This window comes from Molossus molossus, unplaced genomic scaffold (genome assembly GCF_014108415.1).
Source record: "Molossus molossus isolate mMolMol1 unplaced genomic scaffold, mMolMol1.p scaffold_m16_p_14, whole genome shotgun sequence".
Taxonomy (NCBI): domain Eukaryota; kingdom Metazoa; phylum Chordata; class Mammalia; order Chiroptera; family Molossidae; genus Molossus; species Molossus molossus.
Genome location: NW_023425349.1, coordinates 7139165 through 7153632, shown reverse-complemented (window position 1 = coordinate 7153632; position 14468 = coordinate 7139165). Strand labels below are relative to the sequence as shown.

The following is a 14468-nucleotide window of genomic DNA, read 5'->3' as shown; positions in this document are numbered from 1 at the left end:
GGCGGGGGGGGCGGGGGGGCACTGAGCTTAATTTAAATTTTGAAGTGGGCCTAGAAAGAACAGGTTGTGCCCAGTCGGTGAGGCTCAGTGGATTGAGCATTGTCCCACGGACTGAGAGGTTCCGGTTTGATTCTTGCTCCAGTTCCCCATCAGGGCACATGCTTGGGTTGTGGGCTCGATCCCCAGTAGGGGGCGTGCAGGAGGCAGCTGATCAATGTTTCTCTCTCACATGGATGTCTCTCTCTCTCTCTCAAACATCAATTAAAAATATATTTAAAAAAGAAAGAAAGAAAGAACAGGTTGTGACCTGTCCAGGGCCACATGGTGGGAAGCCCTTTGGATCTCACGCCCTCAGGGAGGCACTCCTGACCATGACCCTCCCCCCCCCATTCCATCTTGAGGCCTTTTCAGATCCTCAGGGCTTCTTGAACCGAGGAGGTCAATTCACTGCCCACTTGGCTGGCTAATGTGGGCCACCCCACTACCAGGGAGCCCCCCCACTGCCCAGGAAGTCCCCCACAGCCCATGACCTCACTGCAAGCTAGAGCTCAGTCCCCAGGGGGGGGTTAGCACAGAAAACAGGCTCAGAAAAATAAGGGGTCAGGGTCGAGGCCACACAGTGATGCAGAGGAACCCAGGCCCAGGCCCAGCTCTGCCTGACCACGGCCCGGGAGCAAGGATCCTGCGTCACCCTGGATCTCCAGGCCCGGCCGGCATGCCCTGGGTCTTCCCCCAGAGCTCAGGGAGGAGCAACTGCGTGAGGGGCTGAGGGGCCCGAGGAGGAGTGGGGAGGGGGAGGGGCTGGGGACGCAAGGCCAGGGCAGCCATCCCACATCAATCAACCCCGATGGAAGCAAAGAAAAAGGAGTAAAACCGAATGTCCTCGGAAATTCCTTTAGTGCTCAGCTGTCCGTGAAAACAGGATAAAGTGGCTTCCTCTGTCTGTGCTCCAGCCAGGCAGGGCGGAGGCACTGAGCTCAGGCCAGGGCTCCTGAGTCAGGACAAGGGTGGGGCTGGGCTCTGAGCTGGGGAAGGGGCTCCAGCGTCGCTACTTGAGGGCATCCAGGTGGGTGCAGACCTGGGAGAAGACACTGTCCACAGAGCCTTCGGCATTGACCTGCAGGGAGACTGGTGTTGAGCAAGGGAGGCCTGGCCCCACCCTGGCAGGCCCCTCCCCCAGAGGCCAGGCCTGGCTCCGGAGGCCAGTCACAGTGGACAGCAGCCCCTCATCAAACCAGGGGGAAACCAAGGCCCAGGGAGGATGCCTGGCCCAAGGTCACAGCTATTTGAGGCCAAGCCAGGGAAAAACCCAGGTTTCCTGGGGCTCCCTTGGGCCTGCAGAGGGCGCACCTTGCGTACAATGCCACGTTTCTCATAGAAGGTGATGACGGGTTCTGTGGCCTTGTAATAGGTATCGAGCCGCTTCTTGATGGTCTCCTCGTTGTCGTCCACACGCCCGCTGGTCTCTCCGCGCTTCAGGAGCCGCTTGGTCATGGTCTCGGGGCCTGCGTCCACGTACAGCAGCAGTGTGGGCTGTCCAATCTGTGGGCAGGGCACTAGTCACAGGGGCCCTTTCCTGCCACCCCAAGGCCATCTCCTCCCCACCTTCCACTTCTGGGGCTCCACTTGAGATCCACTCGGACCTTCAAGCCTTTCTGAAGACAGCCTGACAGGCCTTCCTAAAACCAATCTGCCCTGCCAGCCCCCTGTTCAAACCTCTCCCTTGGCTCCCCAGCGCCCTCAGGAGAAAGTGCAAACTCCTTTCCCGACCTATGAAAGCCGGCGCCGTTGGGGTCCCACCACCCCATCCTCATCTCATGCTTCTCACTCCGTTGCTCTCCTTGCTTCAGCCAGACTGACTTTGGTCTAGGCTGGCTCTGATCACCCTCCTCATGGGCCAGGCCTTTGCTCATGCCAGGGACCCTCTGCTTCAATACCAAGTGCTCGCCTTCAGATTTGAGCTAAAATCTCCTTCTTCTAGGGCAGTCTTCCCAGATGCCACCCCACGCCATCCCCAGCCCCCTGCGTCCTGCTCTTCCAGTCCCCTTTACTTCTGCCTTTAGCACTCTCAGGAGGACCTCTGGTCCCTCTCCCCAGCCTGGCCCAGAGCAGGGCTAGATAAGGACTTGACAAGAACCGAGGGTGAGTGAGGGGGGAGAGGCAACTGAGCTCTGGGGGGTTCTGAACAATATCACTGTCACTGGAATGAGTGTTTCATCACCATGAAGGGCAAAAACTAATGTCAACCTTTCTTTGGTGAGGACCTGGCGCCCCCTGGTGTCCAAAGTTAAAAAAAACAGGTGCTGGACTCCCTAAGACCACAGCTGGGTTGGGCCCTGTACGGAGCCAGGCACCCACACCAACACCCACAGCAGCCCCAGGAGGGATGAGAACTTTCATGAACCTTATTTTCTAGATGTTGCTCTGAGGGTCAGAGGTGTCACACAGCTGGTGCCTAGGTCCATGGCCTCCCAGCCAACCTCCATTTCACAGAGAGGGAAACTGAGGCCCAGATCAGGGGAGACACTTTCCTAAGGTCTTGCAGTCACTTAGAGCGCAAGAAATACAGTATCTGAGCTCTGGATGTGGCTCAAAGCTATGGGAGCCTACAGATGGCTCCTGTCTCAGACATGGGGAGTGGGCATGAGGGTCTGGTCCAGCCTCTAGCCCTTGGGATGCTCAGTCCTCCTTCAAGGCCTAGAAAGAGTCCCTCTGCCAAGAAGCTCTCCCCGAACTCCCACACACCCTACTGGCCTCTCCCACCTTGGCACCTACAGCTCGTCTGTTCTCCCATTTGGTGTGTAACACCAGAGGTATGGGTATATGCGTGCATGGGTGTGCATCTGTGTACAGGCGCAGAGTCCGTGTACATGCATTGCCTGAGGTGCATGTGTGTGCTCTGGCAAATGCGTGTGCACATGTACACAGGCCTCTGTGCATGGGTGCAGATGCTTGTGGCTTTGTGCACACACGTGTGCCTCTGTGCCTGTGTACACATGTACGTGTGCTTGTGTGCCTGTGTGTGCATGCACGTGCCTGTACGTGTGTGTTTGGGAGAGATGCCCTCACCCTGTGGAAGATTTTCCTGGTGGGCACCCATTCCAGGCAGCTCAGAGGCATCGTCCTCAGGGCCCACTCTCTCCAGCCAGACTCCCTGTGGCCACTGGAAGGAGACGACTCTCCTCAGCAGCATCCAGAGCCTGCAGCCAGGCCTGGGCCTCCTTCTCCTGCATCATCCCCAGCTGCCCTGTCCCAACAGCTTCTGTTCTGCCCACCCGAGCCTGACCCTTCCAGCTCTGCTCTTCCCTGCCCCCCTGACCATGTGTTTACAGATGCCAAAGCCCTGCTTTTGAAGAGCACATTCTCTCTAACCCCATTCTACCCCACAAGGCAGCTGTGCCGTCTATCCCCGTTTTGCAGATGGGAACACTGAGGTTCAGAGAGGCGGAATGACAGCCCCAGGCCTCAAGCAGAGCAGTTGAGCAGAACCTGAGCCTGGCCAGGCTTGTGAACGCCTCAGCCTGGTGCTTCCCATTCTCCTAGACCTTTCTTCTCAACTTCTAGAAATACTCCCAGAAAGTCTTCCCTGGTTCCCCTCGGTACCCACCCCCCGTCCCCTGCAAGCAGTCTCTCTCTCTCTGCCCATCACAGCAGCATCTGCCTCCCCCTACCCAACAATTCCTGCTCCCGAAGGCCACCCACCAGGTTGTGCCTTACCCTCTGCTCAAACTCCTCCCCTTGCTGCACCTCCCGAGGGTAGCCGTCAATCAGGAAGCCTTTGGAAGTATCTACCTTGGCCATCATGGCATCTCGGAGCATATCCAACACTGTCTCCTGCGGGCATAGCAGAAAACGAAGGGACATGAGCCCCTCCCGACCTCCCCCTGGGCCTGGTGTGCACTACGCCACAGCTGAAACGCCCTGGCACAGATGTCCTGAACAAGCCTCCCCTCCAGGCCTTCTCTGAGCCATGACGACTTGATGGGTGGATCACATCATCCACTCATTCATTCATTCATTCATTCAATAATATAGACGCAGCCCCTCCTCCCGCCAGCTCCTGTTGGGGCCCAGAGGACAGAGCTGTGAGCAGAGACGTCCCTGCCCTCAGGACACTTGCAGTCTATTGATTTATCAGTTTCCAAGTCTGACACGGGTTGTATGGGCAAAGAAGAGGGGCTACTCCAGTATAAGGTTAGGGGGGCCGTAGCCCAAATCTGAAGCGTTAGGAAGGTCTGAAAGCTAAGAAGGAATACACGTTCCAGACAGGAAGGAGTCTGATGAGTTTGAGGGACAGAAAGGCCAGGGTGGTGGAAGAACTGAGGGGTCAGCACTCGGGGTCCTGGAGGCGCCTGGGAGCTTCTGGAAGGAACTGTGTGCCAAGGGGAAGGGGGACCCACAAAAGGGTTCAGAGCCAGGCAAGGTCATGGTCAGCCTTGTCAGTGCGTCGTGAGCTTTGCTGGCTGATGTCCATCAGGGCCGCCACTCCCCGCCCCACCCCACTGGGGCCCACTCACCAGCGGCACCAGTTGCCCCTTCTCCATGATTTCCGACAGCATCTTGCCCCTGGCCGAGCCCGAGCTGACCTCGGCCCGAAGGAGGTCCCCGGTGGAGAGGTGGGTGTAGCCGTACTTCTGGACAATCTTCTCACACTGGGTGCCCTTCCCTGAGCCGGGCCCGCCTGCAAGCGCCCACCCATTCAGAAGCCCTGAGAAACGGGGTCCCCTGCAGGGACAGGGTCTGCCCAGGTTACCCACCGAAGGAGGGGCAGAGCCCAGGGTGCAGCCCTAGGCCCCCGCTCCCACCAGTGCCTGCAAAGACCCCTGCTAGTGCCTCGCCGGCCTGCCGTGGACTCACCCACCACGAAGATGATCTTGGTTTTCTTCAGCTTCTCTGTGGGAGAGAAGAGGGCAGAACTCAGTCACTCGCATGACAGAAAGCTAGAAGCGCCTCTGCCTCCGGGCCTGTGCTGGGGAGGCAGAGGGACAGCCAGGCTCCTGTCAGCCAGCGTGAGCTGGGACAGGTCGGGGGAGAGGGGACGTTCCAGGCAGAGGGACCAGCAGAGGGACTCTGAGGGACCCAAGTCACCCCAATCCCTGTGGGTGGCTGGAGAGCAGCTGCTGCTCACCTCTGGCCTTAGCGTCCTCCTGACTGCGGGGGGTTTCTGATGAGCAGCAGGCACCCATGTTCCCGGTCTGCTGTGTCCCCTCCCCTTCCCCTCCCGGGCCTTGGCCTGCCCATCGCCCACCTTCCCTAGGCGGTACTAATGCAGAGTTGGCAACCACAACATATGTTTCCCTGGACACTGTTGCCAGGGAGGAGGGCTGCGGTGGACATGTGGAACCCCTGCCCAAAGAGAGAGGCCAGCTTACATTCCAACCTCTGTCTTACCCACCCTCAGAACTCGCAAGACCACGGCCCCGCCAACAGAGGGAAACTGAGGCCTAGAGGGGCAGGGGCCTGTCGTAGGGCTGCCAGAACCCAGCTGGAACCCCGGGCCTCTTCTCAGGCGGCCGGCCTTCTCCTCCCGGGGGAGCAGGACCTGGCGGTGAGGCCTTTAAAGGGAAGACCCTGCCCCTTTCTGGGTCTCTGTCCCCGTCCCAAGGAGGCGGCGAGCTCAGAAGCTCCCAAAGGCACTCCCAGCCATGGGCTAGAGCCCAGCGGAGCTGTCGGAACGACTTCTCCCCTGGCTTCCTGCCATCTGCCTGCCGTGTGATGGGCACAAGCCTGGGTGCGGGGGAGGCTGCAGCCCAGTGGCAGCTGACATTCAGAGCCCCAGGGGTGGACGGGTGACCACTGGTTTCAGGCAGCAGCAGCCAAGCTTGCTGGGCTCCTTTAAGAAGTGCCCGGGCTGAGGCTCAATGCCAGGGACGGGACCGGCGGTGCTGCCAGGGGACAGGCCAGCTGGGCTCTCTGCCCATGACTCCTTCTAGGTCGGGCCCAGAGGAGCCTGGAAGCGCCAAGAGCCACCCCCTGGACAACGGGGACACTGTCCCCGAGAGGGCATTTGCACACCTGGGGCCTCTCCCCCAGGACAGGCCTCTCACCAGTACCACCCTCTCCAGAAAGAGGCTCCAGCTCTAAAAGTTCCAGCCTGGGAGGTGAGCTGTGGGGCCCCGAGGAACCTCAAAGAGGTCTCGTCACTTCTAAAATCAACCTTGAAGCTGGCACATCCCAAGAGAGGCCGCAGGAGGGTGCCGGAGCTCCCAGAATATCCCAGAGCCGCCTCCACCCACTCCCAGCGTGTCTCCCGAAAGCACACCCTTTTGACAGGCAGGCACACTGAGGCCGGGCAGTGAGCAGGAGAGGGGGCTCCATACCTTCCATCTTGCCGAGGTCCGGAGAGGGGAGTCAGCCTCTGTAAGACAAGGCACAGGTGGGGCTGGTGAGCGCGCTGTCCCCACCTGCCTCTGCTCCCCCCAAGCCACAGGCCCGGGGCTGTGCCAGGCCCCGACTTGCCCTAGGCGGGGCTGCTGGGGCGGGCGGCCCAGGAGCCTGGGTGGCCTCGGGAAAGCCATCTTTCTTCCTTGTGCTTCGGGTGCCTCACCTGTCCGGAAGGGCACAGCCCCCTCCCGCCACTGAGGGGCGTGAGCCGAGACCCCAGCACCCGCGGAGCCGGCTCTCCTCGCAAGTCCCAGCACCCAGGTCCTGTGTCTGCCCAAAACCTTGACGACGCTCCCCAGGCAGAGGGAGAGCAGAGCTGCCAGGAGGCGGGGAGAGGACAGGACTGCGAGTGTCCTCGATGGGGATTGGAAGAGGGTGCCCAAAGGGACACAAGTCTGAAGGGAGGAAGCTGCCTTCACATGCACAGAGCCCTGCAATTTTCAAACGAGGGTTCTAGGCTCCCACCGCACTCCGCCATGTGGGCCCTGCCCCTCACCCCCGGAGGACCTCCCTCCACTGCCCTCCTTCCCCCAGCATGTCAATCAACCCCAACCCCTCCTGGCACCCACTCTACTTCCACAGGCCCCCAGGGACCTCCCTCAACCTCCCCTTCCCATCAGCCTCTTCAGAATTGCTGCCTATACGCCGTTCGCCTTCACCCACCAGCCCTCCTCAAGGCCACCTGCAACTGTCACCCCACTCTTGCCTTGACCTTTGACTCTCGACCCTTGCCACCATTCCTCCTGCCTGGGACCCTCACCTCAGACCCTTACTCCACCCTCTCACTATTGGCTTCAGGTTCCCAGGACCCCCCATCCCTGCCCAGCCAGCCAGGTCTCTACCCAGCTCCGTAAACCCATACCCCTGGACAGGCCGGATGCCCTGCAGACTGAACAGCCACGCCTGTGCCCCCAGCTAGAGGCCCTTCTCTCACACCCACCATCCCAACCCTGTTGCTCCTGAACCTCTCTCCGATCTATGTCCTCATGGCCGTTTCCTTGTTCCAAGCAGGGGTCTCCCACCTCCATACCCCACCAGGCCATCTGCAGGATGTTCCCACAAACATAGACCGTATCACTCACCTGCTTACAACCCTTCCACCTGTGGGCCCCTCAGCTCTCAAGATAAAGCCTGTCTCCCTCCACCCCCCACCTTCTGCAGCTTTATCAACTGCCACTTAAACTTCTGGGAGCTCCCTCACCCACCATGACAGCGTCCCGCCTCTGGGCCCCGGCTCATGGTGCACCCAATGCCTGAATGCCTCTCCCTAGGGTATTAATATTTAGGATTCACTTCAGGTGTCATCTCCTCCAGGAAGCCTTCCTGGACTCTGCCCTCCTCCTCCCCTGGCAGATACCTCCTCTGACCTTGCCCTGGTGTCACCCACGCCACACTGCATCGGACCTCTCTGTTGTAGTGTGCGCCTGTGCTCCCCACCAACTGGGCCTGGCCCGGGCAGATCACAGGGCTAGGGGCCCTACTCCATCGTCACAGCCGTCTTGGGAAGAAACTGAGGCTGGGAGAGGAGAGACTTGCTCCAGGGCCTGGCTGGAGTCAAACCCAGGGCTGCATTTTCTGCTGCTCTGGGCCCAGCACCCAGTAGGTCCTTAAGCAGCTGCTTGTGAGACATGAGTTATAGCCTCTTGCCTGCTGAGTATGCTTAAGGAAGAGTAGTAGCTGCCAACACTGCTCAGCAGCTGGGGGGGATGGGCAGGGTCCCCAGGCCAGGGACAGCCTGCAGTGACCCCACCCTGCGCCACCTCCTCCCAGTAACCTAAGCCCCACAGTTCTGCTGGAACCTGCCACCTCCTTGGTCCAAAATAACCTGGGTTGTGAGGAGGCCTCACAGAGGTCGGGGGTTCAGGATGGAGTTAGGTTACGGGCTCGACACCCAGGCCTTATAAGGCCCCTGGAGCAGGGCCACAGTGACTCTTAGTATTTAACTGGGTGGTCTGCCGAGTCGTCTGGGGAGCTGAGGCCTAAGGGGCAGAGACTTAACCCCAATCATAAGGCAAATCCAGGGCAATATCCATCTCCTGACCAAGAGTAGCCTTTTCAATGGTTGGCAACCAACTAGGGTTCAAATCCCAATTCCATCACTCAGCTGTGTGACCTTGGACAGCTGGTGTCCCCTCTCTGGGCCTGCACCCCCAGGCCCTGTCCCACTGCTGTGGAGAGTCCTGCGCTGGTCGCTGAGCAGTGCTCAGGAAAGGCCCCATGTGCTGCCCCCAGGGCTCCCGCCCGCCCCTGCCCTTTCAGAAGGCTGAGGCAAGGGGCCAAACATCCAGGGGTCTCCTGTCCCCCCAGCACTCAAAATGATGCCACGGGGTCGCTCCTCCAATCACACAGGCTGCCCTGCCCAGGTCCTCCAGGGCAGGCAGGCAGGCCACAGCCCCCTCCCAGGGCCCCAGCGGGGACATGCCAAGGACAGGAACCTGGAGCCCCAGGAGTACGGGCTGGGACAAAGGGCTGACTGTCTAAGAGGCTGGGAAGGACTGCAACCCACACACACATCCACAAAGGCGCAGAGTGTGGCACAAATACCCAGAACAGTCTGGGGAGTGCAGACAGGCAAATGCACACAGATCACAACCGTGGACACACACGGAGCCACACAAACCCCAAGGATACCCTGGCACACACCAGCGCGCACTCAGGTGCGCGGCTTCCCGACTGCGGCCGGCACTCCCCCCGCCCACGCGCCGACAGACACCCGGGACGCACTGACCTGGGGGTGGGGTGCGGGTGGGCGCTGGGGCCGGTGCGTGCCCTGCCCGTCCTCGCCAGCCACCCTCCCGCAAAGGCGACTATTTATAAGGCTGTCAGCAGCGCGCGGCATGCCGGGAGCCAGCTCCGTGATGGCAGGAGGGGGAGGAGGGAGCGAGAGCGGACCGGGAAGGGAGGGGGCTGGACCGGAGCAGATCCCTGATGGAAACCAGAGCAAGACTGGAGCCCCCATCGTGCACCGCCAGGAGTCGAGCCTACACTTCACCGATTTCCATTCCTGTGGCACCTCCACTGTGCCCACATCACTCCAGGGCAATAGGACTCGGCTTCCTATGTGACAGCTAGGGAAACTGAGGCCCACAAAAGGGTGGCTCTTTATATAAAACCCCACAGCAAATTGGTGGCAGGGAGAGGCCAGACCAGGGAGGGAGAGGACTGAAGCATGGATTCTGGGGGCTTTGCTGGCCAAACCAGTCCCTCAGCCCCTCCTCTGTCCTGTCCAGAGGCCCTTGGGCCAAGATCCACGCGGAATTCCTCCTCCCTTTTCAGAAGGGGATCCAAGAACTCCTCTGGGACTGCAACTCCCCAGGACCCCAAAGACCATCCACAAAACCCTCTCCCAGCTGGTGGTTGTGCAGATTATAAAAAACCAGCCCTGCCTAGCAGGTGTGGCTCAGTGGTTGAGCATCAGCCCATGCACCAAGAGGTTGCCGGTTCGATTCCCAGTCAGGGCACATGCCCAGGTTGTGGGCCAAATCCCCAGTGTGGGGTGTGCAGGAGACGGCCAATCAATGTTCTCTCTCATTGATGTTTCTATCTCTCTCTCCCTCTCCCTTCCTTTCTCTCTAAAATCAATCAATCAATCAATAATAATGTAGCAGAGACCAGGACTATGCAGCTTCAGAACTCATGCACTTGACCACTGGACCACACAACCTTGAAGGTGGCAGCCCCAGACCGTGGGGTGGGTTGAATTTAGAATTTGTCTTGTAGGCACTAGAGAGCCATAGAAAGTGTTTGAGCAAGAGAGAGAGACTACCCAGAGAGTGAGACCACTTTAGGTGGGTAGTTTTTTGGATTTTTTTCTTTATTGAATTTTTTTTTTTTTTTTTTTTTTTTTAGAGAGAGAAGCAGGAAGAGGGAGAGAGAAATAGAAACATCGGTGAGAGAGAACATCAATTGGACACCTACTGCATGCCCCCCACTGGGGATTTAGCCCACAACCTGGGCATGTGCCCTTTCCAGGAATCGAACCTGCGACCTCCTGGTGCACGAGTCGATGCTCAACCACTGGGCCACGCCAGCCAGGCTAGATGGGTAATTTCTTAGCAACGATAGCAGCCTAGACCAGGAGGCCTGAATCTAGTCCCAGCTCTGCCACCTGTGACATCAGACAAGGTCCTTACTCCTTGGGACCATATAGTTTCCCCATCTGTGGGAGAGGCAAATGCTGGGTCAGAGGGTCTGCCTTAGAAGTTGTTTGAAAGGCCTTCTCCAAAGCTGTAGGTAGTTGTGCGCATTGGCATGACCTTTGGGAACAGCAAATTGATGAAGTCAATCAAAATTTCAAATGTGCCCTTCCCCTCTGGGAATCCCACATGTGGGCACCAAATGTGTACAGAATGGTTCTCTAGTGCCAATGGACTGACTGATGGGCGGGACGGTGGTGCAGCCAGGCAGGTGGGGAGTGGAGGCTGGCCCAGAGTGGACGTGAGAAAGGAAGCCAGGGGTCTGTGGGACTGGCGTGGGGGGGGGGGGGCACAAGAGAAATAGACAAGAAGCCCAGCTGCACCTGTCTTATCCCACCTTCAACAATTCTGAACATGTAGGGACATGTGTATAACATCTATTCCTCAATGTTTTTTCTTTGCATTTTAACATCTCTGAAACTGTTGTCTTATAATCAAATCAACGGCATCTTAAAGGTGATGCAAAGAAACAGAACCAAGAGGGCGGGTCTGTGCACATAATCCCCCAGGGGGAGGTGGGACTTTTGCTTCTTTCTTAAAGGCTTCCCTAGACTTTCCCCCCCCCCTAATACTATAAGCATCTATTACTTGATAATTGAAACAGTTTTAACATGGATGTACCTTGAGGACATTACGCTAAATAAATAAGCCAGTCACAAAAAGACAAATACTGTATGATTCCACTGTCATGAAGTATCTAAAGTAGCCAAATCCATAGAAATAGAAAGTAGAATGATGGGTACGAGGGGCCGGGGCGAGGGGCAGGGGAAACAGGAGTGCTTGTTTAATGGATACAGAGTTTCAAAACTGCAAGATGAAAAACTTCTGGGGATGGGCATCATAACAATGGACATATACTTACCACCACTGAACTGTACACTGAAAAATGACTAACTGGTAAATCTTATATGTTTTTTGCCATAATAAATAAATTTAAAAATTGTGAAAACGGGGGGGGGGGGACCCTATTTTAAGTACTTGTTTTAATTATTTCATTTGCATATGACTTATGGATTTTTCACCAATCCTGGAATATTAAGGTTTCGGGATATTTTTTCTCAGCTATAATCTAAAGAAAAAGAAAAAGATGAGAGAGAGGAAGAGAGGCTGAGGAGGAGGAAGGAGGGAAGGAAGAAAAGAAAGAAAGGAGGGAGGGAGGGAAGGAAAGAGAGGGAAATAAAAAGCATTGCATGGAGGGAAACGGTGGAAGGGTATGCCCTAGACTGTTAACAGGGAATAGGGCTGGGTGATGCCCTCACTTTTTATATCATTTGTATGGCTAAGTTATAACATGAAACAATACCTAAAACCAGAACCATATAAAATAAAACCAATTTTTAAAAACACTTTACATATTCTGGTTAAAGAAAGAATCCCCAGGCTTGAGAGGAGCCAGCCCCGGGGAGCGAGTCCGGGGAGCTGCACTCCGAGGCTCAGCACACGGTGAGGGCTGCCCAGGTGCGCCTGGCTGGACAGCCGAGCATCCGCAGGAAGCAGCTGGCCTGGCTGCTCCGGGAAGCACATGCTGGTTCGAGCTGGTGGGAGAAGCCGCCACCCCCAAGGACCCAAGGACGGGTGGGAGCCACGGGGGTGAGGGGGCTTTGAAGCCTAAATGAGGAGGTGGGTCTGTCTTGGCCACAGCGGGGCCAGGCGAAGGTTTCAGAGCACAAAAGGACCATGAAGAGGTGGGCTCAGGTAGGTAACTTTGACAATGAGTATACTAGTTGCTGTGGGTGCCCCGTGAGGGCGTGAGTTTGTGGGTTTGAGGTCCAGGCCCCAGGCCTCCCGCCCTGTGTCCTGATGCTAATCCGAACTTTCCCAGGGTCCATCCCTAGCGATCCACCTCCTCCTGACATGCTCCTGGGTCTCCCTCCACGCCCACCAGTGCACAGGCAGATTCCCAGAAGCCTTTGCACAGGCTAGAGTGCGCCATATTCCACATCTCCATCCCCATGCAGGGCCTTAGGCTCCCCACGTAATGACTTTGCAAGGAGTCCCTGTCCCTCCAACATGCCCACCACCACCAGCACTACTGCCTGGTGACGTCCCAGCCTCCTCCTACCTGTCTGGCTGCTATCCAAGCAAGGATGGCCTCTCCAAGCAAGAGGGGTCACACCTTGCCCCCCTCGGGCTGGCACTCATGGCCTTTGGCCATCTGGTCCCAAGTGGCCTCATCTCCCACCGCCCTGCCTACTGAGAGGGGCTGCGGTTCGCACCGGTGGCCACTGTTCAGGTCATTCTCCCCACCTGACATTCCCTCCCGCTTCAACTGTACCCAACACAGCGGCGTGGCCAACGCTACTTCCTAGCGTGTCTACGTGAACTGAGAGACAAACGCAGCGCGCCCTTCTCTCCTCCCAGCTCCCTGGCCCCCCATCCTGGCTGGCCCAGCGCCCAGAGAGCTCTTTCCAGGTCCCCAGCAGGCCGCCTGCCTTTGTCTCACACAGTCACCCTTTGTTAGGCCTCCGTTCCCAAGGGCATCTTATCTGCCTAAACAGGTTGTAATCACCCAGAGTCACGGACCCCCTTCCTCCTGCCAACCTGGAGTTGTAAACAAGGCCTTTCGCTCAACAACGCTCCCCTGCCCTCCCAGGGCTGCAGCCCCGCCTGACTCCTGCCTGCAGCCCGCAGGACATTTCAGCCCCCTGCCCTTAGCAGCCTCGGGCCCTAGAGCCAAGCTCTGGCCTTGCCCCCTGCCCTCTCCCCATGAATCCTGTCCTGGACTCCTCTGCCCTGCCCCCTCAGCTGCTTTCTAGGACGGGATGTGTTCTCTCCCACCACCCACCACCCCCGCTGGAAGGTCTTGCCCTAACCTCTGCAGGATTCTTCCTCATCTTCCAGGCCTCAGAAGAATGTCACCTCCTCAAAAGCCCCTCAGAGAGTCTGCATTATTGTCTTCATAGCCCTTACTTCCTGTGGTGGCCTGGCTAGGATAGAGCCTATCCCGGGGCTCCACCTCTCCCCAGAACCTGAGCTCCTTGAGAGCAGTATGTGGTCCTGGAACCGGGGCTCTGAGGGGAAGAGACTTGCCCAAGGTCACAGCAGCAGGGGGAGGCAGGACTGGAAAAGCCAGACGGGCTTGGCTTGGAGGCCCCACAGCTCCCCACCCCAGAGCTGCCAGCTCGCCGCCCAGGCTACAAAACGCGTGACTCACTGGCCAGCTGAAAAAGCTGCCCTGCTCACGTGTGAGCTCCCGACCTGGCAGGTGTGGACACGGCCCCGAGCAGGCCCAAGCCCTGGGCCGGCCAGCCTGCTGCATCGGGACACACAGAGCTGGAGCTGGAGCTTAGGTACATTTATTCCTGTACAAATCATTACAAAACCAAATCTGGGGGAGTCGCCAGCCCCCACCCCCACCCAATGTGCAATGGCTTGCCGCTGGCCTCCTCCTCCTCTACCTGGCCCCCCCATTCTGCCGACTCCTCCAGGAAGCTCTCTAGTCTTCCCTTCCAGGTTCCAGAAGAGCAGGGGGCAACCTCACCCCACTGAGGCCCAGCAATAAAGTGCCTGATACAGAGTGAGGGGGGACAGAACCCAGCCCCTAGAGCTTTCCCAGGCCCACCTGGAGGGAGACTCTTAGACGACTCCAGTAGCTGCAGACGAAGGGGCTGCTTGAAACCTCAGTTTGGCTGGGGTACCCCCTTTCTCAGCCCCAAGGGCTCCTCAAACAGGCGGAAGGCCTCACCTGGGAGAGTTTGCGCAAAATACCCTCATGTCCAGGAAGGGGTGGGAAAGGGAACCCCAGACCCCTAGGGAGCTGAGAGCCCGAGCAAGGAGTAGTGGCTGGAGGATCCAGTCTTATGGGGGACAGACCCAAGGCAGTCAGTGGGGGAGGCGGGAGGGAGTCACAGACTCCACATTAGAACCTGACATGGGCAGAAGGGTGCC

General features: G+C 58.1%; 1 protein-coding gene across 4 annotated transcripts; it reads right to left on the bottom strand.

Annotated features, from left to right (window-relative positions):
• Nucleotides 1–880: 880 nt before the first annotated feature.
• Nucleotides 881–14214, bottom strand: AK1 (adenylate kinase 1). 4 transcript variants are annotated; one of them, XM_036260613.1, is made up of 7 exons: nucleotides 14143–14214; nucleotides 6321–6358; nucleotides 4858–4893; nucleotides 4518–4681; nucleotides 3718–3834; nucleotides 1351–1542; nucleotides 881–1117 (listed from the first exon to the last, which is right to left on the bottom strand). In XM_036260613.1, exons 2-7 carry the CDS (start codon nucleotides 6325–6327, stop codon nucleotides 1049–1051), a joined length of 585 nt encoding a protein of 194 aa, XP_036116506.1. In that variant the 5' UTR covers nucleotides 6328–6358; nucleotides 14143–14214; the 3' UTR covers nucleotides 881–1048. The 4 variants fall into 4 exon arrangements, with proteins under 4 accessions (XP_036116506.1, XP_036116504.1, XP_036116505.1 ...); XM_036260611.1 differs by lacking the exon at nucleotides 14143–14214 and adding an exon at nucleotides 13394–13550 and having other exon boundaries at nucleotides 4518–4725; XM_036260612.1 differs by lacking the exon at nucleotides 14143–14214 and adding an exon at nucleotides 9113–9170.
• Nucleotides 14215–14468: the final 254 nt, after the last annotated feature.